At 43.4% G+C, this 26,595-nt stretch overlaps 1 protein-coding gene across 4 annotated transcripts; it reads left to right on the top strand.

Annotated features, from left to right (window-relative positions):
* The first annotated feature begins 446 nt into the window (after positions 1–446).
* vaspb (vasodilator stimulated phosphoprotein b) lies at positions 447–26,580 on the top strand. 4 transcript variants are annotated; one of them, XM_072392808.1, is made up of 15 exons: positions 448–971; positions 14,080–14,251; positions 17,374–17,554; positions 18,571–18,637; positions 20,994–21,091; positions 21,663–21,854; positions 21,891–21,943; positions 22,685–22,812; positions 22,931–22,982; positions 23,133–23,160; positions 23,272–23,311; positions 23,562–23,618; positions 24,260–24,329; positions 24,980–25,037; positions 25,145–26,580. In XM_072392808.1, exons 1-15 carry the CDS (start codon positions 967–969, stop codon positions 25,177–25,179), a joined length of 1,236 nt encoding a protein of 411 aa, XP_072248909.1. In that variant the 5' UTR covers positions 448–966; the 3' UTR covers positions 25,180–26,580. The 4 variants fall into 4 exon arrangements, with proteins under 4 accessions (XP_072248910.1, XP_072248909.1, XP_072248907.1 ...); XM_072392807.1 differs by having other exon boundaries at positions 449–971; positions 21,663–21,821; positions 21,855–21,943; XM_072392806.1 differs by having other exon boundaries at positions 21,663–21,943.
* Positions 26,581–26,595: the final 15 nt, after the last annotated feature.

Below are 26,595 nucleotides of genomic sequence, written 5' to 3'. Positions count from 1 at the left end.
CGGCTTAAAGAACTACAAGGAATAAACTCAAGTCTGTCGATTTTTCATTTTTTATTGTCATGTCTGAAGCATTGTCGCTATTATTGTAAAGCACAGTGTGATATTAACTCCAGGGACATGTGAGGATGTAAAAACACACCTGACAGACAGCAAAATGAGCTTGGCATGTTGGTATATTATGTCTTTTGATAGATGCTGTTGATGAATTAATGTGTAAAACACACATTGGGTTGTGGTTCTCAATTAAAGGATGTGTTCGTCAAATGCGGATTTGAGGATGTTGTAAGAGTAAACGAATGTGTTACTTTCTACGTTTTGATAACCACGTTACAGATTTTAGCCTGTGATTTTAAAGTGATTCAATAAAAGACGAACAAGCCACCCGCGATCCCGGGCGGAACGTTTTACGAGGTACACTTGAACGCATCGTGGGATTGTAGCCTACTTTGAAGCTGGCGGGTTGGGCCAGACTCCAATGAATTTACTCGGTCCTACCGTGCGACCGAACAGAAACGAGAAACGACCGGCGGAGGCATAGGACTAGGCTCTTGCGAGCAGCGGTAAACCTGCTGAAAGTGTGAAAGGAAGAGTGTGGGTTTTTGTGTAGCTGCGTTTCTTCCCGGCTTTACTTATTTTGTTCGTAGAAACCCCTGTGGGATAGTGATTGGAGTTGACAAGCTCGCTCCACTACTGTATCTACCCGCGCCTCCTCCTCCTCCTCCTCGTCCTCGTCCTCGTCCTCGTCCTCACCCTCCTCCTCTCCCGCTCCAACACAACCAGGAAATCGTCGAGGTGTGCTTCTTTATCTCGCTGGTGGCTACCCCGTTTGCGGGTGTAGATGCGCTGTTTTTTTCCTCCCATTTCGGTCGGTTTTTTATTTCACCAGTGTGACTTTCAAAGCCGGGCTTCACCCCTGAAGTAAGCCGAAGTTGCCTTCGAGGAGAGGATCTCCACTCTGGCCGAACAATGAGGTTGGTAAAGCGGCTCAAATCCCGTCATCTTCATTGTGTTTCCAGGCTACATTTTGTGTTTTTTGGCTATGAGTTTAATCAAAGGCGACCGTTAAAAAGATGACCCCGTAACACCTACTCGTTCCGCCTGCTGCTTTAATCTCCGCAGCGGCGTTTCCCAGCTCACCAAATGGCACATTCATTCAGGAATAACTCGAGCTTGTGGCTGTTTTGGTGTAGTTCCACTTCCATGGACTCGGACAGGGGTTTTTTTGTGACCTTCACTTGTGAAAACTTAAATGTTGCATTTCTTTGACCGTAACGAAAGCCCCCCTCCCCTCCCTCTTCAAGTTAAGAAGTATGCACAAGTTGAGGCAGTCGAGCGGGCCAGTTGACAACGACACACTTTTGTGCTTCTTTAAAAAAAAGTTTCATGGATAGTTTTGACAAGATTTCCCCCACTGGCTTCACCCGCCGCAGGAGCACAGTGCATGCAAGTAAACGCGGCCACTATCACGGAAAAGGGGGAAAAAGCGAAAATGCTGCGAACACCTCAGAGGATTGGACAAAAGTGTATTCATAACCAAGAGGTCAAAGGTCAGCTTGATTTATAGCGCACGTTAAAGGGTCCAGTGTGTTGCTCAAAGGCACTTAAGCGCGGTGGATTCGTGGCTCTGAGCTGCACAAAGATCACTTTGGTCGTTCCGCAAACGCATGTGCTGTTTATAACATGTCATGCATTCCACAGACACACATGAAACCCACCCCCACTGTTTTCTTCCCTGTGGGGATGGCAGGGTTTTGCACCGACACTGCCAAAATCGCCGTGTTACAAGACTCCACGTCCTGTCGCAGCCCAGTGCGGTTACGCGCTTGGAGGTCAGTCCTCTTGGTCGGATCCTCTGTGCTCTCACATTTAAACAGGATGAGGCATCACTGGTGTTAAGGAGCAGCTTTTGTCTTAGGAACGCCTGCCAGTTGAGGGTTAATTTCTGGACCTTGAGGTGGTGCAGGGCTGCTAACCTGAGTAACAAGTTTTTTTTTTGTTTTGTTTTGTTTTCTTTCTTATCTCAAACTGTCTGCAGTGCCCTTTTCCGTAACAATATACCTCGGCTGAGTTTGATGGGCTGGTCCGGAGTTTCTGTTTGTCTGGCACATTTTTCTGGGTGGTAACTCTGATAGCGGCGGGAGCAGGAGGCGCTTGACCTGAATGAAAAATGTGTCACAGTATCGCATCAGGCATACCATATTAATTTGGCTATTGATAAAGGTAATGCTCTTATCATCAAGGAGCACTCTGCTAGCATTCTTTCCATATGATGTAGAGTAGTATGTAGTGTTGATTTAGAAGGGATGCCATCTGTTTTTGTTTTGTTTTGTTTTTTCAAATCTTTGACGTATGTACAAGTTATGAGCAAAAAGTTGCTGTTGGCGACACAGATACGCTTCACCATGACAACACCACAGCACTTAGACGAAATATGTTCCTGACCATGAAGCTTGAAGGCGACTTGGCTGCACGTGTAGCTGCGTCTCCTGGCATGGGGAAGGTTACAGTTTGCCCGCTGAGGGTGTTCTTCCTCTAAATGGACCCAGCTTTGACTGGCTCTCTGGTGTGACCCAGAACGGTTCATGTAACCTTGCATAATGGGTGCTGACTGGTATGCGGCTCCTCTCGTGCTCATTGTCCCCGTGGAATGTAAATGTTGACACGGGGAGTGCAGTCGGTTGGTCAAAAGTTCAGCCGTCAACTCGGTCGAGAAAGTGATGCCGAGAAGCGTCCTGTCTCGGAGCGGCGGGTCACAACACCCACTAACCCACTAACCCACAACACCCACCATCTTTATTTGTGGGAAGCCGAGGCTTCCCCCCGAAATTAAAAGTGTTGACCGGGAAACGTTTGAAAAGTGGTTTAACGCTCAGTTTTGGATTTCCAGTTATGGGACGTACCACCAGGCATCTCTTTGGTGTTTTGTTTTTGCATCCTCTCCACAGTGAACAATAACAATGACTGTTTTACAGATCATTACGTCAGCACTTCAGGCTGGGGGTTGGGGTGAGTTAGGTGCCACAGGAAGTGCAACTGTTTGCACTGTGATTCACTCAGAGTTGACTTGAGTCTGTGACTAAAAAAAAAAAAAAAAAAACCTATCCCGATTGACACCTGCAGTGTGTCTGCCTTGGGCTGAAGAATTGAGGCTTGTGATGCGATCATACCCACAGACAGGTGCAGTGCATCCACTCGCCAGCGCTGTTTTCCGTCTACATGTCTGGAAGTGATGGCAAATGGGGCTCCTCCTCTGTACTCTACTTATTATTGATCACTCTTAAAAGCAGGGAGAACCCCCCCCCCCCTCCGGTCTCCTTTGTGTCTCGACACCACTTTTCTCTGCTTTTGCAGTAGCTAGAAAGGAATGCAGCTCCAATGTGACCTTTGCGGTATTGCTGTCATATCATCTTCCAGTATTAAGATGTTCTTTGTCAGCCTATGTCCCAACAGGCTGTTATTTAAGGCATTTGGCAATATTTATTGCATATGCCCTTGTAAGGGTAGCTCAATGAAACTCATTACGGGGTTGTGACAGCAATGTGTTCTTGCTTTGTTGTTGTGTAATGTTCGTGTGTGTGTCTGATGTGTCGGGATACTCGTATTTCATGCCTCTACTTGTTCTCACGATCCCTAGCATAGTCATTTTTTTTTTCTGTTTGTTTGAAGTCTTTCATCTTGAGCTTAGTCTTTATTGTACAATTGAAAATATCAAAGATGCGTCAGTGAAGTCTGTTAACATCGGTGTGGTTTTTTTGTTGTTGTTTGCTTTGTTTGAACCAGGTGAAACTGATTTATTTTTTTTTTTTCTCTCTTGGAAGTTCTGATTTACCATCAGTCTGTTATCCTTCGCTGACTGTGCCTCCGAACACTGGAGAGATTCTTTATATGCAAGGATAATTGCACTTTGTAGCATGAACACCAGCAGCACGGCAAAATGAGTTTTCCTGCTAAACGCCTCCTCATATCCACTCTTAGCCCCTCCACCCCAGAAGCAATAACAATTTGAGGTAATTGGGGTGCGCTTTTGGGAATTCTTATCCATTATAGATTAAGAATAATGGCTTCATTTCATGCATCATAAAGAGTTGCATGTTGATATGGACTTCAAAGGGACTACTCGGTGTGTTGCTGTACGATGGCGAGCTCAAATGTTTACAAAGCGCACATGCTTCGTCCTTACACCTTGTTTTCCAAAGGGTCCTGCCTCATGAGTTTGTCTCCCACAGCACCCAATGACTGCTACCCCCTTCCCTGAAACAATTTACCCCTCTCGGCCCTCCCACCTCTCACACTCATAAATAGGCCATTATGCTGGCTTGCCTCTTGGATTAGACGCTTTGCTACAGGAGTTGCTCAACATACAAAATCCTCCATTGTCTACTTCGTGACAAAGCCGGTCTCCTTGGTGGTAGCTGCTGTTCTTGTCTTATATTGTGCCTTCAGGCTCTTGTGTTCTGTCTGTAGTCATTTATTTTAAGCAAAATTTTTACTTTAACTGCTTTGTTAGTCGTTTCTCACGTTTTTTTGTTAGTGAGCTTAGTGTTTGGAATCTGATGCTGAAACCTATCACCCAGGTAATTAAGTGCTAAGTAAAAGTAATGTGTGTAATATGCTGACAGCCCTCTTAAACCAGAGTTTTTGAACTAATGACCAACTCCGTCTATGTCATTTCATTGGCATTTCACCCCTCATCCTAGTAGGTATGAGCTGGGATTTGCTCGATTTATGTAAAGTAATCCAGGCCCAAATGGTGAAGCTGTTCCTGCTAAAGATGGATGAGGAAAGTAAACATTTTCTTGGGGACTTACCAGTGTCCACAATACACATAAGCATGGCTTAAAATGTAGGAAACGTTGGGTCAGTCTCGAACCCACTTTTTGTCAACCGGTTCGGTCCAAACCAAATTCGTGTTTCCCAAATGCGAGTATTGTTTCTTTGTAATCACAATAAACAACCATTTTAACACTTTGGATGTCAGCTTGGACACAGACAATGAATAATGGGCAAAAAGTAACAACTTTCATCTGATATTGCATAGTTTGCTGATCGTTCAAAACACTTTCTGTTAATTACTAGGAAAATAGTAATTAATAGGAAAATAGTAAGCAGCCCTAAATCGGTCAGTGTCGTTTGAGCACTGGGAACCGATTTTTAACATTTTAGATCCAGAGCGACATCAACTCTTTCTTGGTCTTTAACAAAATTCAATAACTCGGGGGCACAAAAAGATGGACTATAGTTTATATCACTCATTAATATTAGAGGTGTGCTGTGCATCTTCACTGGTCTCACGATTTGTTTGCGATTCACTTGCCAGTCCATCCACAACGATTAACAATGCGCCTTGATGCATCTTCATGTTTTACATTCTTCGGTTACCATGTAACCGAGTCAGAGTAAAAACGGTTAACACGGTTCCTCGGATCTGTTGTGTTGCCAGTTTTGCAGCCCAGACTTTATGCATGAGGCGACGATCTCTGCTTTCCTTATCATAGTTACGTTAGCATAATGGTCCACCCACAATTCAGTTACAGTCACATGATTTCTTTTGGTAGTTTTGGGACATTTGAGCGAACAACTTGTACTTTTCTGCTGAGATCAGAAACTCATCAGTGGGTTATCAATAAAAGCTCATTATCATGTTCTGCGCCTGCGTCACTTCTGACTCTTTCGATTCTGCTTTGGAATTCCTCTTTAGAGTCTAAAAATTCCCAGAAAGTGACAGGAAAATGTTGACTATGATCTTTCGCTGAGTGCTGTTCCAGAACTAGCACCTAGCTTTAGGAGTTGTCATGGTTATATTTTTGTGTGAGATTTGGGATGTGTTGGGGGTTTTGGAGAAAATGTTTGGTTCTTGGTTGGGAACAATGGAGCCACATGCCCTCTTGTGAACTTGACACAATTTCCTGTGGCGCCACTTCCTCCCTCTGATATCATTCCGTTTAGGCTTTGGCTGAGCCTGATCTTTGCCAGCTCCTCTCAAAATTGTTGCGTATAATTTCTGGGTTGAGTTCCTGACTGCTAACTGTAAGATTCTGGGAGCCATCTCTCTTAATTTTGGGCGGTTCGTTATGAATCGGGCAGTATATAAGTGATTATTGTCATGCCGAGAATTTTCGGGCCGTTAAGAGAAGTTTTTGAGAAATGGACGAGAATTTAAAGTGACGGAAATGTTTGCGAAGTGCCCTATGTGTATAATTCTGAGATGAGCATACTAAACTAGGATTTTATGGGCTGTTACCTATATTTCAGTTTGTTTGATTTCTCTTCTTGCAAAGATCTGGCCATCATTTGCTTGAAGTTGAGCAGAAGGAAGGATTTTTGCTGTCATCAAATGAAGTCAAAGTCTCATCTAATCCCCTGTGGTCCTCTCGGCAGTACTCAAACTGAGTGACATCATCAAAGCTTAAGGGAGAGCTTTAGTCTAACGTTGTCATGAAACCATAGCTCGTTCTGAGTATAGACTTTGTAGTGATATACTGTATGGTCAGCACAGCTAATGGACATGAAGACACAATGCCTTCATCTGGAGTTCCCTGCTTAATGGAGCATAATGGACCCCAGTTGGTATAAAAACGGCTTTAAGCTGTCAGCCATTGTAAACATTCCTATCATTCAAGTCCTCGAATCTTAGTTTCCCTTATCTTTTTGTCAGCATTATCATTAAGCAGTACTTGTATGGTGAATTATAAGCAAGGATAACATTACCCCTCGAGAGTTTGATCCAGAGTTGACTAAAGCTGACCGGGTAACCAAAGTAAATTAAGGTAAGATCAAAGTCTGCTTTCAGAAGGAAGTATGATTTAGGTGTTGCCTTCTTCCTTTTTCTCAGATTTGGCCCAAAGGTTCAGACAAAGAGACATCTCTGTTTTTCTTTCTTTTCTTTCTTTCTTTTTTTTTTTTTAATCCAAAGGAAAGGAGCGTACAAGTCGGGGCAGTCAAGAAAATGAGTTGCTCAGGGAGCGAGCCCTCCTCCTTGGCCTGAGTCAAAGAGGATGTGCTCCAACCTGTAAAAGGAATTGAGCTCAGTGAGGAGGACAGAGGTGAGATGGTTCCAAATATGGGCATCGAGCGTGCCAGTCATGCCCCTCCACCTATGTGCTCACACACACACAAACGCACACTCACAACCTTCCCTGCCTCTAAAGCAGGAAGGAATTCGTCTCTGTTCTTGAAGTGGTCAAAACCAAAGCCGATGTCTTTGAGTCTTTCCAATGCCTGGCAAGTGATGAGTCAGCCCTCAAGGAATGCTGACACGTTTTCTCAGCTGGAGAGTTTTAAGATGTCTGACTTCATTCAGAGATTTTTAGAACAAGAGTTTAAGGATAGCTGAGGTGCCTGTGTCTGTGTGGCTGGTTCGGGGATCAGACAGCAGTAGCCTGCAGTGAGTGTTTGTAGCAGCAAGCCAGGACCTGTGTGAGAAGAGTGAAGCAGAGGAAAAAAAGACAAAGTTCTTGAAGTTTAAAGCGCATTAAGAGAAAAGAGTTAGCGGAGATTTACCTTTCCTGTTATGTCCCCAGTTGTGAGGGCAGGGCATTACAATGTTTAACGGAAACCACGAGCATTCTCTTTAAATGAGATGCTGACTCATTTAAAGTTCATCTCTTTGGAAAAGTTATGCCATTTATTTTAAATTAGTTCTGCTTTGCCATTCTTTTTTATTTTTATTTTAAAAAGTTTTTTTAAGGAAAACAAAGAATCGTTCATTTCCCTAAATAAACAGAGAAGACCAGTGTAATCCTCAGAATAATTAGCATTTTCCGTTGATCACCATGACCTCATCTGTGTTGCCAGTGGAAGAAAAGAAGCCACATGAGTAACAACTTGATTCGGGCATCTGGATGTTGAGCTACATATTAACATTTTACTGTATCCCGGAACAGGACCTGTTCTTTGCAGTCCGAAAGCTTATCTTGCACCTCAGTGTTAGTCTCTGTATGTATTTACTTCAGTCATGTGCTGAACTGACAACTGCATACATGGCCGGAGGGTGAGGTGAGGACAGTGTACCGTGTCAGATGACTGAGCCCAGTATCAACAGACTATTGTGTGGGCTTCACATACCCGAGTCAGCATCAGAGGTCAAGTACTCCTTCCACCATCATGACCTCAGTTAAATGTGCTCTCAGTTTGATCCTGTCTACCAGGCATATTGTATCTAATTTACTGTAGTGATGTTCAGTGCCTGATAAATATTCCAGTTATGTTTAGCTTAAGGTGCAGCTCAGTGGTTCTGAACCTATTAAAGTTGCTAGTTATCTGACTTTATAGGAAGCGTTCTATTTCCACACGCAGCCCGGAGTGCACACAGGGACACGCTGGGTTTTCCCATGCTGCTTCTTCACTGAGGATACTTCCTCTTCTCACTTTTGTCCACAGCTGTGTGCATGTGTGGAACGCGACTGTCAGCCACACAGGTGCTGTGGTGGAAAGTTTCACTCCTCGCGCAGTTACAAACGAGTTCTCTCCACGTGCCGCATCGTAGCTTCAATTTCTCACAATCGTGAGCGTTGAATGTGGCTTTGAATCATTTTTAGTTGACCATAGCTGCATTTAAAAATAAATTAAATGTACGTTTCGGTATGAATCGTGCCGTGCGATGTTTCAGAAACGATAGGAAGCCTTTTTATCAAGCCGTCGAGTAGAAGGAGACCCACTGCACAGACTATTTAGTGACTTATTGCCAGTACGTGTCTAGATTGAGTGTCTGGTGGGTTTTGAAGTTTTATTTTTAAGTTAGCAAAGAAGAAAATAAGTAATGAATCACCGTTTACTCATCTAAAGCGCAGCACGGCCACCTCAGGGCTACTAATTTAAATGCGGCTTCTGTTTCTCACCTTTTGTGCTTCTTCTTTAGCCGTGCATGGTGTGTGACTCATTCCTCGATGCTCAAAAAACGTTTTAAAGAGACACGGCGCTGAATGGACACTATTGTTCTATGCACTCGTATGTCATGAATGGTTTTGCATGAGATATTCCTGCAACCTCTTCACTGTCTGTTGGCCTCAGAGAAGGACATTCCTGAAGGCAACAATAACTGGGGGAAAAAAAACCTGAACATCATTTTAAGAAATTATACTTGGCTTTAGTTCCGAGGCCGGGGTGTAAGCTTTTCATATAGTGGTATTATGGGCTTGTGGAGGAAGCAGAGACAAACCTTATTACTCTGCTGTCCAGGCAGCACTATGTAGCCTCTGTCTTTCTTGTATGGGCTTAAGGAAGTCTGTTTATTGTCATTTTGTTCATTAAACTGTTATTGTGATGCATGGAACGGAAGCATACGTCAATGAAAAAGTGGCGTTCATCTGTGCTCAGTTACTCCTCAGCTGTAAATCAGAAATACTTGATCTGTGGCCACATATACTGCAGTATTACATAAGACACGTCATTACAAGGTTGCCAGCGAGAGGCATCTCAGCTCAGTATTTCTACTGTATTCATGCTGAAAGTTTTGATGTGGAGAGAGAGAAAGAATGACTGAGCAGCGAAGTGGGAGGGTCAGGTAAGACGAGGAGGAGAGAGGGGGGTATGGGGGAGAAGCAGAGCCACTGGGCCTGACTATACTTGCCAGCACATTTGGAAAATAAGCTCTGAGAGCACAGCCTTATACAGACATTTCCAAGAGAGCACGTGCCCCAGCGATGCAGTGATTTCCTGTTAACTCCTTATTGACCGGTAGGACAGAATCCCTAAAGGATGACGAACTCCCTTTGGCTGTGATAATGAAATTAAGTTGATTAGGTTAAAGTGTAGCGAGAGAAACAATTTACATGCAATCATGTAATTTTTTTTTTGTTGTTTTTCTTTCTGTTTTAAAAGCTGGTGTCTCAAATCCCTCCGGGAGCATCAGCCTGCGACCGGTCTGTGCTTAAGAGAAAACCTCTTAAGTCGCCTGGTCGTTTGGTTACACAGATGGCTTTTGTTCCCTCATTTGTTAACTGGTGGTCTCAGTCTGAGCAAGTACAGGAATAGATCGTTTATGACCACGTCTGTGGTGATTTATTCCACTAGTACTAGCACAGTCCAGTCTAATCCAGTCCAACTCTCTGCAGCCTGTTATGCCCAGTGAACTGGGATAACACGGACACACGTGTTGGCAAGCTGACAGGTGTGAGGGTGTTTGCAAGTCCACGTCCTCATGCACATGTGCCACTAACCCTTTTAGAGTCTGTGTCCGTAGTTCTATCAATAATGCAGCCGCTCACTCAGTCTCACTCCTAAGCCATTGCTTTCTCTGCCATTAAATATGCATCCGTTTCCCAGTCCTGTGTCTCTGTCCCCCTCCCAGTTCCCATATGCCCTCTCTGCCCCGCACATCAACAGCATGCGGTGCCGTGTTTGATGCAGGACCAGTTCGGTTATAGGTGTTTTGAAGCTGCCTGTAGTGAATGATGGGCAGGCCGCTGCCCACTGAGGGAGTAGACGCCACAGTGATGTCTTGGAGAGTTTTGAATTTGCATACTTTGGTAAAAACGCTCACTTTAAACTCAGTTTACATATTGATTATGTAACATGGTTACCGTAGTTCCTTATTTTAAAATAAACCAACAGTAACGTTGAAAAATAAGCTAATTAAGCCAGATGTGTTTGCTTTAATGTTGTGCTTTTTCAAAATGATGTCAAACAAATCTAAAGCTCTTCTTTAGCATGCTTTATTGTACATGCTTTACAGTTAGCATACATCTGAGCTAGCGGTCATTTAAGGTAAAGTATCTGCAGATTCCTAGTCTCGATCTGACATTTGCATTTTTCTACTGCACAAACTTGAAAGCTACACACCATACGTGCATTAAAGTTATTAAACTCAAGTCATTTATATGCTTGACGCCACATAAAACAGCCGCTGTTTGTGCTGTTAAAAGCATTGCAAGCTTTTGATCAAATGAGAATTCAAGCCAATGAACAGAGAGGTTAAGGAATGAGGAACTTCCAAAGTCCAAATACATGCAGAACCTATTCGGACACATCAGATTAAATACCTCTTAAGTTGTGGCAGAGACGTAGTCATGAAATGCCATATTTTCAACTAAGGCAGTGTGGAGTGAAATCAGTCACCCTCTCAGTTGTCCTTTTTACCTCATCACAGTGCCATGGAAACTTCACTCGTCTTTTAAAGTTGACACTTTATGGTAAACAGGGAAGGTTTCTGTCTACGTCGCTCTCAGCCCCGCTGACTGATGGATTTAACTTTATTTAGTCTTTTTGCTTCGGTTTATACCTTCGAAAATAACGTGATTTATGCTTTCTGAATCCACGTGCACAAACCGATTTGGACTGTACAGGCATATTTGCAGTCCCATGCATACTGGGTCAGCTGCATGTATGGGCGTCTAATTGGTCTATATAGTACATTGTAGAGGTGTGGATTAAAGCGATTATCCCCCAAAATCTTAAAAACAACAACAAAAAACAAGTTATTCTGCTCCTCGTCTTTGTCCAAATCACAAAGCAGTCCATTACTAAGCGGATCTTTGTCCAAACTGACTTCTATCTTTTCCAAAGCTGAGAAAAGCTAAAGCACCAACAACAGCACCAACACAACGTTCCACATGTTTCTGAAATTGCCCATAAATGGCAGCAAGCCTTGCAACATGTAGATGTGTGTGCATGTGAAGCCCCAACACTGAGGGGTTCATTTAAAACATAACTTGAACAAATGTGTGTTCAAAAGTGTTTAAGCTTTGTGCGTCTAATCAATTTGGTCGTATTAAATAAAGCCTTGTTACTGTCGCCTAGGGAAATTGTTCAAATACAGACATTACAAGTGGTTGTTGGACTGCTCTCACTTTCTGCTTTAAAATGTTTTTCACAGCTGACGTGTGTCCTGCCACAATGCTTTAGGGCAGCTGTGTTACTGCGTGGCTGACGTAAAGCAACAGAAATGAGACTTGAAGTGTACCCAGTAACCCCAATACCACTCATTCAGGGCCCAGATCCAATCGGTACAACTGCAACTCTTTAGTCTTTATTTTGGGTATTCAGAGGAGTCGTTTGACGATATGGAAATTGAGATTATTTAGAGAGAAGAAAAGTCGAACAAAGACTTATTGAGAAATGTTTGAAGTGCAGGATGTTTTCAGAAATCTGCTCAGAGAAGAGAAAGCTGCAATGGACACTCTGAATGGACGGAGGTGTCTTTGTGTCTGTGGGCACATTTATAAGATGAGTGCCAAACAACACAATCACAGGAAGACTTTTTGATGTTTTTAGAAAAAAAATTGTGTGATTGACAGCAAAGCCAAAAGCACCCATTTTGTTTTGAGCCCCCGAACCACACACGGATTCCATTTAGTCACTCGCTGTTCTCCCAAGAAACCCTCCACTTCTTTTGGGATATTTGTCGGCCTAAACATTTGAGCATTTCCTGGTTGGGTATGCTGGCTCTTCCCCCAACTACCTGGAAAGTTTCTGGAATCCTAATTCTGTTGCACGTTGCTCTCCCCCGTCATGCTGTTCACAGCAAAGCTAATGGGGCATTTCCCAGGTAATGCAGACAGAATTTAAATGTTATCAACTTGTAGGAAAATGCAGGACCTGTTTGTCTGTGCAAGCATCGATTGCTCAGACTGGAGCGGTCCTTATTAGGCAGTGTTGGCAGCAGGAAGTGGGTTGTGTCTTTAGTGCCTTGTCACAGGAAGTAGCAGATTGTATCACGGGTGGGACAGATGGAGGGAGAGCTGGAAGAGATGGATTAGGGGACTGTTGGGAAAGCATGGGAGGCAAATGAGGAGAGGACTGGGAGGAATAATAGAAAATTGGAATTGACAGTTGGCAGCCACCTTTGCTCCTCTGTGTCTCTGCCCCCCTCATCGTATTCCTGAGCTCAATATTAACTGTTTTTATTGGACACTGGTTTGGTTTCTGCCGTTTCTCCTTTTTAAATCAAATTTCACAAAGTACTGATTAGAATATGAATCTGTTGTTACCAGTCAGTAAATGCTTGAACCTAATAAACATTTGTCTGAGTTATTTCAACAGGCAGCTTTTGTTGTGATATGGCTACATCTGTACAAGTGAATATTCAGCTTTGTTTCTTCCTGCCTGGTGTGTAACACAGACTGCAATGGTAACACTTGACTGGCATGCAGCTGTGTGTATCCTGCCTGCACACATCTATAAATCAACATTTTGTCACTGATCTCGGAGCACATGTGACTGTTTTGTTACAAAGTGTGTCTGTGGAGGAGGAGGTTGGTGTAAAGCAGGTGGAAGATTCCAGGACCTCTTTTGTTTGGCGGAGCTCGCCGCAGCTTCCTGTCTTTGTCATTCTCCATTGTTGTCTCACCTCCCATCATGTCTGGGATCAAACGAAACTGCTTCTCCGAGCAGAAATAAACCTTTTCTTTTTTTTTTCTGCGTTTTACCGATTAAACTTGTTACACCGCACAGGTTATGTCAGCGCTGCCTCTTCCAGTCCTAGCTAACATGCAGGCGGACTCCACTGTGATTGTGATGAAGTGAGAATGAGACCAGGCGAGTCTGGATGGACCGGCTCTCCTCTTTGTGCAGGCTTTGTTTATGATCCACTGTTTTTCAGTCATTTGTCCATCCGGTCCAGCCTCCGTCCCCATCCGTGTGTTTTCTTCTTTCTTCTTGCTCTATATAACTCTGACAGAACTTTACATTTTGACGTACATATTGCAGCTTATAATGTCAAAATGCTGCATTTGAACATTTGTATGAGCATCATTTAATTTGTAGGTTTGTTTTGATGCCAAAAACACGTCGGCATAAAGATCTGTCATCCCTCTACATTCGCTCTGTGTGGCTGCTTACCTTTAGTTCAAACATGTACAAAGTTTGTTTGTTACACTTTTGGGCTGAGGTTTATGTCCTCTCCAAAAATTGATGTGGTGTCACTTTCAGTTGGTCAGAGGTGAACTCTGCAAAAGCTTCTGTCTTGTTTTTCATAGCTCCTTAAAAGGAATTTTATCATGAAGCTCAGTTGTAGGTACTTAAAACCCCACCAACACAGATATTAAGTTTAATGTGTTCTTACCAAGAGCTTCTCTCTCTCAAGACTCACCCCAACTGTGCTGTGTATTTATTCTGTTGTCCATCTTGTCCTCTGTCTTGCAGTGAGTCAAGTATTTGCCAGGCTCGGGCCACTGTGATGATCTACGACGATGGCAATAAGAAGTGGCTCCCAGCAGGTTCTGGACCCCAAGCCTTCAGCAGAGTCCAGATCTATCACAACCCCACCAACAATGCCTTCAGGATAGTGGGGCGCAAGATGCAGTCAGACCAGCAGGTACATCTGCCGGTTTTGGACGCATGCGTCTGACCGACTTTGTGTGTTTGGGTCATGTCTGTGAAGTTATTCTGCGACAGCCTGACATCTGTGGTGCGAAAGTACTTGTGAGATGGTTTATCTTTGTCTGAGCAAACATTTCTTAGGGCTCTCTGAGGGTTACGAGGCCTGCACAGCTTCCTAAAATACAACAACCCTTCAAACGCTGCTTTTTTTTTTTTTTTTTTTTTCTGGTTGCATTTGCACTGCAGATAGGAATGCTGGAGTGACGTCATGACCCACCGGTGGGTGAAAATTGTAGTCGTAATCCCTCCGTTGCATTTAGGCTCGACAACCTCTGGACTTCATTGTTGTTCGGTTCCTCTGTTTTGTTCAGGTTTGTAGAGGCTAATATGATTTAACCTTTTAGTGATATTTACAAGTTTTTTGTTTTTTTTTGTAATCCTGGGTCCTGGCACTCATTCATCTAATTTTGGCCAATCAGCTTACAGCTGGATCACAGATGGTTCCTCTTGTGCGAGGATAGCTCCTATTCTGAATACTAGTTACATACAAAAAAAAAGGGGAACTGCCTCATCTTTTATTTCAGCCTTTCTGTTTCACACATCTCAGGTTTTATGTCCACAATAGGTCATAAAATCTGATAAGTGTAAAGATAAACCACAGGAATAGTCGTGATGGTTTGTAAATGGGGCTGGGCAATCATATAGAATTTAATTCTGCTGTCAATCCCTACGTGTAACAACGTACATTTTAGCTATATTCACATGTAATTACGGTTAACGCTATATTTACATTACACATCATTACATATGCAACACGATGCCTTCATTTTCCCTTTCCAGCAAACCACATTGATGTGGTGAATATAGAGGAAAGTGGCTGGTGTGGTGTGCCTGTGCTGTTTGAGAAGGAGCCAATGGATGGGCTGCTCTACGGCAAAAGAAGAAGTTGCTATTTCGAAAAGTGAAAGAATGCTTAAAAAAAAAAACTACCTCAACAGTTTGGGAGGATAACTGTAGTTCACTGTCCGTCTCTGTCCTGCCTTGTTTTTGCACCTCCCATTAGGTCCACTCATTCTCCCCCACGTGCATTCAGTTCCTGTTGGCTCCAACAGTGTTTTGCTGTGATAAATGAGTGTGAATGTGACATGGTGGCCAGACACATTGGCTGTTGTCACATTTGTTTGGGCTTAGGGAGACAGGCAGCTCGGTCCATCAGCGGATCAACTGAAAATGTGAAGCGCTCGTCACCATGGGTGGCATAGATTTAATTTTGATCTAACTTTGACATCGTTTTATTGCCCGGTCCTACATGAAAAGACAAAAGTCAAATGCAGCGCAGTGCAGACTGCGATGCTTGAGTGAATTTGGGAATAACTCAGATTGTGACTGAAAGAGAAGGCCCTGAATCAAAGCAATAAAACATATATTTGAAATTGTTTCACGGCGGTAACATTGTGTCAGGGAGTGGCTACGAACTCAAACACATTTGGTTTGCCTAATCTGTCCTGTACTTGGCGGAAATGCAAAAGACCCAGCCAGGTTCAGTCCCAGCCTGTTTAAGTTCAGGGTGCTGCTGGCTGAGCTTGAAATTTCAATTATACGGAGAACATTCACTGCATATGACGTGATGGATTTATAGTTTTGTTATGTTTTGAGTTGAGTTTCAAGTCTTTTCATTCAAAGTTCTGAACGTTTCACAGCAGGGACTGTTACCAGGCAGGATGTCTTCTGTAAAAACGACTGAACAAAGAATAGACCCATCGTTGTGGCAAGTGGTCAGATTCTAAGTTTGAAACCTGGGTCTTTAGGTAGGTCTATTCTTGACTAAGCCCTTCTCGTCCCTGCTGCAACAGAGCCTCTCTACTTTAAACATTCAGCACTCTGAATTGTTCCCCAGAGACAGGTCTTAAAGTGGATGATGTTTCCTGTAGCATGTTCAGCCATTTCCTGTGACAATTTAAAAAGAAGCCTGATAGCGTGTAAGGACTCTATATTTGTCTCTGATGGAGACATGCGACTTGGTTTAGACTTGTGGTGAATGAGATCAGCAGGGGGTAAATTCTAAGCAGGCGATCACAGCCGGTTCTTCTCTCTGGTTCCATTTTCTTCACCTTGTTGTTTTTCCTCACTTTTTAGTCGTCAGGCTTGCGTCTTCATTTTGTTTTATTCATCTTGTTGTGTCTGAATGATCAAAACAGCTGTGAAAACACTCGTGAGGCCATGCCATCAAGGTTTCCCTGAAGACTTTCTGGCTTTTTAAACAAGTGGATTTCTTTTTGTCAGACCTCCCTTTATAAGATATCGAGACTGGTGGTTGATAGTTTATTTTATCCTGATTTATTTTTTTTCGCTCTTTCTCACCGTGTTCTTGCATTTTGATAAGATTGTGACTAGTTTTGGAAAATGCCACTGTCTGCAGTGGCAGCTGACCTTGCTGCCCTCTCTTTTCAGAGCATGTTGCTCCCTGTGATATTCAGCCTGACAGGGTCTCCTCTCCTCCCCTGCTGCCCAGTGGAATCCAGAGGCTGTTAAACAAATAGTGAAATGGCATGTCAGCACATTCAAACAACACTCAAACCCAGAGGAGTTTTTCCTGGTTAAAAGGCTTTACGCCACCTGCTGGGTGGAATATAAACCAGTATGATACTCGTAAAAAATTAAGCACACGCATCATTTTAGGCAAGCGCAGATATGTGGTTTTATAAGGCGCTTTCAGTAGGTTTTCTAGTAAAGAATACATCCCCACGGACAAAACAGTTGTTCTTTTTCCCATATCTTTGCCTTTATTTGAAACTTCTCCACAGCAAGTACAGGTTTGGTTTGTGCTTTAATCAGAAGAGCTGACATTACATTACATATAGTCATTTAGCCAATACTTTTACCCAAATATAAACGCATAATGCGGCAATGTGGGGTACGGTATCATGCGTGAGGACACTTCAGGATGGGGACTGGGGAAGCCAGCGATGAGCCACAGATCTTCTGCTTGGATCACAGCTCTGCCTCCTGACCTGACGCCATTTCTTTGAATATTGACAAATCATCACGGCTGAACGTTCTAATTTTGCTCTGTCATAGCGACCCTCCTGAACCCGATCGTGTGTTCTCCTCCCTCAGGTGGTTATAAACTGTCCAATTGTAAGAGGGCTCAAGTACAACCAGGCTACGCCCAATTTTCACCAGTGGCGAGATGCCCGACAGGTTTGGGGACTCAACTTTGGCAGCAAAGAGGATGCGGCTCTGTTCGCCAACGGTATGGCTCACGCTCTGGAGGTCCTCAACTCCATGGCAGATGCAGGTAAAGGACTCCTCATTTGACTCTTTGTTACATCAGCATTTGTTGTTACTTCATGCATTTTCCTGTTGTGCTATCCACAAATAGCGAAATAGGGTGTAGGGGTCTTTTTCTGTAGGATAGACTTTTCCAAATGAGCATTCTTTATGTATTTCATGTGTGAGGGATTTCTTTGCTTGCACTGGTTGAACTCACCATGACACATTCCATTCAGCTATGTTGATAAAGCAATCAAGTGTTGAGTCTTGAATGAAATATAACACTCCAATAATTAATTTTCACCTTTTCAGTAGACTAACAGAGAAAATGAGCAGCGAGGGGAGATCATGTATGACAACGAATGCCTCAGGATTGTCAGTATAGGTACTTTAGGAAATATCAAAGCAGGCACAGCTTGTTAGCCGTTACCGTGGAACTTTGGGTGTCCTGATTGCGTTCGTGGTGCTGTGTGGATTTGATCTTTTTTGGGGGGGGTTAAGGAGGATTTTTCCCAAAATTCCAATTTTCGTGTGTACGAGATGTGAGATGTGAGATGCAAGGGAAATGAATTAGTTGTTTAAGAAAATCTCAAAACAAGATGCTTTGGCGGGGCCCATCCTGTTGTGTGGAGGTGGGGGAGGGGCCCTTTGTTTTGTCTTATAGACGGTTGTGCCAAGTCTGTTCTTGGTTTGGGCAGAAAAAGTAGAGCACAAGATTGGTCCGTCCCCCCCCCCCGGTTCACACTGTTTCATTGAAGTTTTACTCAACATCAATGGACTGTATCTAACCCAACTGAGTCTAACTGTACTGTAAAAGCTCGATTGGTGTTTTCCAACCATTCGAGCTCCTCTGTCACATCAGAGGCGTTCACAGACTTTGTACTCTCTGCAGCAAGAGTGCAAAAGGTGTGTACATCAATAAAAGCACATGGGCAGAAGGATACAGTTCAAAGACTGATTGTTTAAGAGCAATTAAACCCATTTACTGCACCATCTAACCTCATGTTGACATTAAATGCATTTTCCATCTTGTTTTGGCAGGTTATGCAACTCTTCCCCGCCCAGTGTCAAACGGACCCTCTCCAGAAGAGCTTGAACAGCAGCGGAGGTACCTTCTTGTGACCCTTTGCTGTGATATTTTGTCAGGAAAACAGCTGGACACATTTTGGCTTTGCTCCACTTGAAGTTCCATTTGGCCGCCGCCCCAAATAGGCGACAAAATATTGTTTATGCAACTGATGAGCAAAACGACACGTGGGGTGGGAATCTCAAAGCAACTCACGATTTGATTAAGATTCAGCCGATTAAGGATTTAGTGAAGTATTTGTAACGATCAATAATTAACTTCCTCTCGGTATCTTTTGCAAATAAAACAGAGGAGATGCGGTTGGTTAACTGGACGTTTACATTTAGCAACATATTTCCCAGCATTGAAAGAAGAACCAGCAGGAAAAGAAGTGTTCCTTCAGCAGGGTACTGGTAGTAAATTAATATAGATATCAGCATATTGTCAATCACTAACAAGGGTCTGGATACTCGCCAACGTCTCCCATCTACTTGCTAGATAATCATTCACTCATTGCTCTTGTTTGGAGCACATTTGAAGCCGTCTGCTCATCGTCAAATACGTCACGTTAAAGCTATCCTGTCCGCTTTTTAAAAATTATTTCATGACCTTGGTTTGAAGGCTGTAGGGGATTCTGCGTCTGGATAACATCTTTGAGGTGGGACGCTGTATCTGGGCACTACAATGCACCTCGCATCTCTGACTGAATATAGACACAAGTCCTCGGCATTAAACGTCGCAGACGTGTTTGTGTTTTGCTTCGCTCATCCAGAGTTAGGATGAGGCTGTGACATCGCTTGTTCGATGCTCCTCAGCTGCAACCGGTTGTTTTTCATGCTTTCCTGCTGGAAGATTCACAGATCCCAAAGTGCCTCCGTATGCTGACTCTTAATGGAGATGACGCTGATCGGATTTCTCGCTCAGTCATCTTGTTCATGCTGAGGACGCTCTGGGCGCTTCACTTCCGCTTTTCCGAGTTGCTCCTTTTGTGCTCCCTCATCATTACTTTATCAATTAACATGTACAAAAATTGATTTTTAAATAGTCTGATGGCACCTAAGTGGGTGTGCTTGTACATGTGAAATTTGTACTCCTGGCAGAAGCAAACTGTCCTGCAGACTTAGTCAAGCTGCCTTGACTTTGCAGTTGCCCTCTTGGCACAGTTTTGCACACAGGCATATGTGAAGGATTTAATGGCATTAACCTGACGCTGCTAAACCCTCACTCCACCCCTCAGTCAGGTCAAAGGTTAGACGGATAGCAAAGCTCTCGCATCTACTCCACCATCCAGCTATCTTTTCCTTCAGAGAGACCTGTAAGGTAGACCAGGCATTAACCTTTTAATCCCATTTGGACTAAAAGATCATGTACTGCGCAGTGGAGGAGGTTTTGTGATTGGCTATTGGGGCTGTCCATCAAGTTAGTAGCCGTCCCATTCGCTGCGGCCATGCAGTGCCTTACTGAGCTTTTAAAGCCTCTGATCTCCTTCACAGGCGCAGGTGTTTGAGGGTGTTATTCTTCTTGATGTTCTGGTGAACGTTCAGAATATTCTCTGACATCAGAATGCGGTGAAAAATGTCTCCCCTTACTCTTTCCTGAGCATCCTTTCTTGGCTTTAATCCCAACAACCCTGACTTTGCATGCGTGTTCGTGTGCATTGTCTGCATACTGTTCTGTATACAGCTGTGATGCAGAGTCCCAGATGTTTAGTGGGAGAAGGGAGGGAGAAACGGCAAAGAGAGGCTGCTTGAAGTAGGCCACTGTGTCCAGCCGAGGACTAATCGGTAGTATTCGGTGTATAAAACTTGTCACCTTCTTTTCTCACCTCTACAAATGCCCAACAAAATTAGGACTACGCAGAATTTTTGAAGGTAATGAGCCAAAGGAGAGAAGCCAGGATGTTGTTGTTAAAGAGTGAGAAAAAGGTCAAAGCATGCCTCAGCTGGATAGAAAGCGGTTAGTTCTAGATATGTTCCAAACTGTACCGTCAAAGTATTATTTGCTCAAAGGTTATTGCTCGAGCTCTGGGACATTTTTTCCACTCATAGTCATCATGTGTCCAATCGGGATGATGAACTTCTTTAGAAATTGGCCTGTTTTTCCGTGTTAGCCGTGTTACGTCTCTGGTCGGCATTGGGTGAGAAGTTGCAGCACATTTGGACAAAAGGTCCTCTGGGTTGTTTGATTGTGTTTCTACCGTTTGGACAAAGCTGACCTTAAGGATGTAACATAAGTTTCTATGTAAGCTGACGGTAAAGTTGTGCCGACCACCTCTCGGCTTTATTTAGTGTCTCGCCTTTCTGTAGGCGTTTGGACAGACTGTAATGACTCCAAATCCAGTGATTTATTTTGAAGATGTTTCCATGGGATTGTAACAGATGTGTGTGTTTGTTTACAGGTTGGAGCAGCAAGAACGGGAGCGGCAGGAGAGAGAAAAACAGGAGCGGGAGCGGCAGGAAAGAGAGAGACTGGAGAAAGAAAGACAAGCTGCTGCAGGTCAGGAAACACCTGGTATTCAGCACCACTGCACTTAACTACAGTGCAGTGCGGTCTCAGTAGTTCGCTCATTACGCCCCTTATGTAATTGTGCAGAACCAGGTCAAGCTAAAAGTAATCCTGCTGCATGTCTGACCCTCAGAGTTCGAGTTTGTCTTGGTTTATATTTTATATTTTATATCCCTGCATTAAACGGGTTCTGCGGCGGCCGTCTGACTGCATGGTATCACACCGGTATTTTGTTTTCTCCCATGTTTCTTTAAACTCACATCTTACCTTTTATTCCAGAGCAAGTATTTCCATTTTTTAAACTGAGGTAAACATGATAAAAAGGTGATGATCGGTCTTTCTGGTATGTCATGTGAATCTAGAGCTGATAAATCTGGAATCTGGAGCTGATAAATACCACAAACGAGTTATTTGTAGTGGACATGAATGGTAAATCCATCCTTTCCCACTGAGGGCCGAAGCCTGACACATGTTAGCATCTTTGCGCAGTGCGCTGCATCACCGTCACTGTTGTACATCTTGATTCTCCTCTGTGGTAAAAGTCTGTTTTCTCTGTCTTTAGTCCCTGTTCCCCCTCCTCCAGCGATGGCCTCTGGAGGTCCTCCCCCTCCTCCACCTCCTCCTCCACCCCCTGGACCTCCCCCAGCTGCTGGAATCGTCCCTCCTCCTCCGGGGCCACCGCCCACAGGACCTCCACCAGCCCCACCCCTGCCCACTGCAGGTGGAGGAGGAGATGGCATCAGTGGCCTTGGAGGTGGGGGAGGTGGGGGTGGTGGGGGAGGAGGGGGAGGAGGGGGCTTAGCAGCCGCCCTGGCAGGAGCCAAACTACGCAAAACGTCCAAGGTGAGTATTTAACTAATTTCATCACTGATGCTTTTAGTTTAAGCTCTTACTGCAGACCTGTGACCTTTTGACCGCAGAGATTTTGACTCGTCTCTGTGTGACAGCACAGGTGAGGCAGGTTTAGATAATCTTTACCTCAGTTACCTCACCTAAATGCAACACAGTCATTTTTAATGATATGAATTACCTCTGCCGTATGGAGAGTTTGAAGTCGACAGCACCTTTGGTTTGTTTAGACGCCGTGCTGCATTACCCTTGGTCTGAGGACCTCTTACATACTCGAACCCTTAATTCTGACTTCAGGATAGCGTTTCTGTGATCACACTTTGGGATCAGCCTCTAAAATCGTATCGCAGTCCATTTTCTACTCTCCAACATATCTGTCCACTGTAAAATTTTTAGAGTTTAAAGATTAAAACACGTCTTTATCAACATTGTGAATCTCGTCCCTTCTTGCCAACACTTTGGATTTTATTTTATTTTATTTTTTTCCTTTGGTCAGAAAAAAACAACCAGGGTACAATGGTTGCAGGTGGATAACAGGGGAGCGTTCCTTATAGGGTGGAGCCCGTACCGTCATATTCTCTTTTCTTGCGATGACAAGTGTTTCTGCTTTTTTTTTTTTTAATTATGCAGATTGTATTTGGCTGTTTTATTGACCAGGTCTTTGCTATTGATCTTAGCAGAGCTGTGTCACACCAATATCCTTTTAAAATGATTTTTGCTATTTGCTGCCCTCAGCAGGAGGACGGATCCCCTGCAGCTCCAATAGGCAGAGCCGACTCCAGCCGCAGCAGTGCCTCCTCCATTGGAGGAGGAGGAGGTGGAGGTGGTTTGATGGGTGAGATGAGTGCCATATTGGCACGAAGGTGGGTGACTCCAAAAGTTTGCTGTCAAAAATTTCCAATTCCCATAATGTTTTCCATCGACTTTGCTCTTTGTTTATGCCTCATTCATTTTAACTTCATCTTTTTCTTTTCCTAACAGGAGAAAAGCGGCAGATACAGGAGAGAAGGTACCCGCGAAGACACAAGACAATGTAAGGGCTGCTTTTATGTCACGTTATTTTGTCTAACTCCAAGCAAACTGCGTGTTTTACACATGAAGAGCTGTAGATGGGAAGCTTAAAGAATAGAAATAGTTCAACATGACTCAGTATTGACAGAACTCGCTTGTCTTTTCTGCATAGGATGATTCAGAGCCTCAAGGTCAAAGCGGTGAGAAGTGAACAGTTTTATTCATAGCATGCCGCCCACACTGATCAGTCTGATACAAAATTAAAATGAGCAGCGGATGATTTTTATTTTTTATTTTATCCTCCCTCTTAGACACACTAAGAAGACCTTGGGAGAAATCAACCATGAGCAGGTAACCCTAAATTCAGTTATTTCTCGGCAGTTGCCCATCAGTAAATCTGTAACCACCCCCCAGGTGTCTCACGTTTGAACTCACCACACGACTAGTTCTTCATCAGTGCGAGTGTGTGTGTGTGTGTGTTTGTTTTTATACTTTTGCTCTATTTGTATATCTGTCTCTGCCTGAGGACAAGTGTGCTTATTTTTGTGTGACTGTTGTTCATTTTCATTCTAAGAGGAGAGTGTATGTGTTTCACTAACAGGAATAACTCCATCTCCAAGAACATGGACTCCACTCCCTCATTGCCCCAAGTTTTAAGGTATACATGCTGTCTCGTGACCTGGGTTTCTCTTGCCTTTCTTTCCCCTCTCAGGCCAGCGCAGCATCGCCGCAGCCTACGTGCCGGGGTAGCATATTTTACAGTTGATAGCACCATCTAATGGAACAGAGAATGGCGTACATGTACGCCCAGGGGAGGTGTAGATGTACCATCTGTATGTGTTGTCTCCGCATACAGATGGAAGCCTGGCTGTGTGACTTACACTTATTTTTATGTTGGTTTTTCATCGCCGGGGCTTGTGCTGTCATCTTTTTATAGACTATACCTTCTCCTGACACAGCTTCTCTCACGACTGTAGTTGAGGCATGATTACACATTTGCTGTGGTTAATGGGTGGATAAACTCCAGCCAGTATCAATTAGGGGAAAAAAATATTATTTTCTTAATGGAACTAATTATGGTCATCTTGTTTTCTTCTTTCATTAAAGGCTTACCTTCATTGCCACTCCAGGTGTACATTTTTGCATTTTTTTCCCATTCACTCTTCCTTCATCCCTCTTTTACTACAGTGACGAGCTTTATTAGTTGTTACCCTGACAACGCAGAGATTTTTCTGTGACACGTGGACATGAAACACGCTTATATTTGTCTGTCTGTTTTTGTTTTTTGTCTTCTTACAGAGCAAAGGGTGCCAGCAACAATAATGATGCAGGTGGAAGTGATGACTCCGATTTAGAGAAAATGAAACAGGTGAATGGTCAAATTCGCTAAAACTTAAGAGCGTGTACATGTACTTTAATGGGAATGGGTCCCGAATCCCAACATTAAAAAAGCCCTGATGCTTTTGGTTTTTTTTTTGGTTTTTTTTAATAGATCATATTATTGATAAGCACCAATGTTTTGGCATATTTGCGTACTCTTGCTGTGCGTAAGCACACTGATGCGGCGCTTGGCCGCTCTTATTTGGTCTGTGTAAATTACCAAAGGGGAACAACAGCAGTTTAACAAAGACTTCTTTCGACCACTATATGAAAAGGGTCCCAGTCTTTAATTGAATATTAGTTTTATCAATGGTAAAAGACTTGGAGAACCTTAAAAACAACTAATATCACAAATGAAAAAATAAAGCATCTTCCCAGGTTAAGACGAATCATGTCTTATGTCTCATTTTCCCTCTCATTGTCACCTTTCCCTGCTTTAACCCATTAAGATCTGATGCTACATAAGCTTGTACTTGTGTTCACGTATAGAGGGAGCCTCAGATCTTGATATGTTAAACTGGGAAAGAAGAATAGACTAATCGACTTGTCTAAAAGTGTGAAAACTCCAGTGCATGTCAACACATTCTCAGTTGATGCTAGTTTTTGTCAATCACAATGTTTTCTGTCATATTTCTGCAGGAGATCTTGGAGGAGGTGCGGAAAGAGCTACAAAAAGTCAAAGAGGAAATTATTGGAGGTGATGTTACTTTGTACTCTCAGAAGTGATCAAAAATGTTTCATTAGGCTTCAGGATGAAGCATTCCAGGTCCTTACCGATTGTTTTTTCTGCCCCCCTTTTCACAGCCTTTATTCAGGAGCTGCAAAAGAGAAGCACATAGTTCTGCTGAGTGTCAGGTGTAACTGAGGGCTGCGATACATGGAGGTGGCTGAGGGACGTCTGCCCCTCCCCTCCACTGCGTCCTCTCATGTAGCCCAGGGATTTCTCTTTCTCTCCTACACCTTTCCTCTTTTCTGTATCTCTCTTACACCAACACACCTGAGCATTCTTGCTTATTTGTACAACAAACATATTCACTTCATGTAAACGGTAACCCAGGGACCTCCTCACGTCGCCATCCAGCACTCCAGACGATCCCTCACTAATGATGGCGTCTGTTTACCATCTCGCCCCTCTTCAGTCATCCCGTCCCCTCGTGTCCTCTGTGATCTTCTCATCTGAAGAGAGAGCACATGGCTACAGCTAGGTCGCTCTTATAGTTCCTCTTTATATCCCTCTTTGCGGCAGAAATCCCGCTACTTGTATCCTCTAATTTCCACATCCGATACATCATTACTCCTAGAGCAGTTTTCAGTATTCAGGGACAGTGTATTCATGATATTTTTTTACTGTAATGGCAAGATGCTGGGATCCTCTTTTTTTGTCTTTTGGCGGTATTGTTCGCACGTATGCTCGTAGGTTATTGTCCCTCATGGTCGTTGAAGGTGAAATGACAATAATCAGCGTTGAATCTGAGAACCCACCTTGTTCACTACTGCAGCGTGTCTCCTTCAAATGGACTCTGAGCTCCCAGCAACTGCCACAAACTAAAACAGCCCAACGCAAGCCTTCACTGCTGCAACCTATAGATGCTTAGAGGAAGAGGAGACAAGCAAAAGGGAATCTGACGGACAACCCGAGTGCTGTGAAAGAGGAGTGTGCTGTAGTTTTATAACGTGTGAGAACTTTATTCTCTTTTGCATTGCACTTGTTCCAGAGGAAGTGTGACTGTGTGCCACGCTGCCTTGATGGACTATTCCCTCTCACTGAAAATGAGATAGTACCTGTTGGCCGGCGCTGTGGGCCTACTGTACGCTGTGCCTCCGCCAGTTGTTTTTTTGCTCCATTCTAGCTTTCGTTTTCTAATTTTGAAACATGAAAAATGGCCATGATGAGGTCAATTAATTTGGCCACGACCAACTGCCTTGAGAATAAGTATATAAATATATATATCTATATATAAGGAAATATATATATTTGTTTTGAGGGAAAAAATGTTAGCAAAAATGAAATGGTGTTTCTATTTTAATTGAAATGACTGGTGAGTGGGGATTTCTGTTTTCTTTTTTTTTTTTTTCAATGATTGTTTTTTTCTTATAAAATGTTATTTTGGGTTTCCTTTTTTTTTTTTTTTTTTTTTCTAATAGTCTAGGCTTTTTACACTGAAACGTAAAGAAAACAGCTTAGAGACACTGGATTAGAAATGCCTTTGTAGTCGAATACAGCTGCTTCTTGAAATGCATTGCTTTGTCCCGAG

Source organism: Leuresthes tenuis, unplaced genomic scaffold (assembly GCF_036924035.1).
Source record: "Leuresthes tenuis unplaced genomic scaffold, fLeuTen1.0.hap1 SCAF_9, whole genome shotgun sequence".
Lineage (NCBI taxonomy): Eukaryota > Metazoa > Chordata > Actinopteri > Atheriniformes > Atherinopsidae > Leuresthes > Leuresthes tenuis.
The sequence above is the reverse complement of the archived record's forward strand: the minus strand, read 5'-3'. Positions and strand labels throughout refer to the sequence as shown.

Excerpts from the sequence above, each read along its gene's own strand:
- vaspb (XM_072392806.1), top strand. Across the intron at positions 17,555-18,570 it reads CAACTCCATGGCAGATGCAG|GTTATGCAACTCTTCCCCGC; the intron begins GTAAAGGACTCC and ends TTGTTTTGGCAG. Across the intron at positions 22,983-23,132 it reads CCGCGAAGACACAAGACAAT|GATGATTCAGAGCCTCAAGG; the intron begins GTAAGGGCTGCT and ends TTTTCTGCATAG.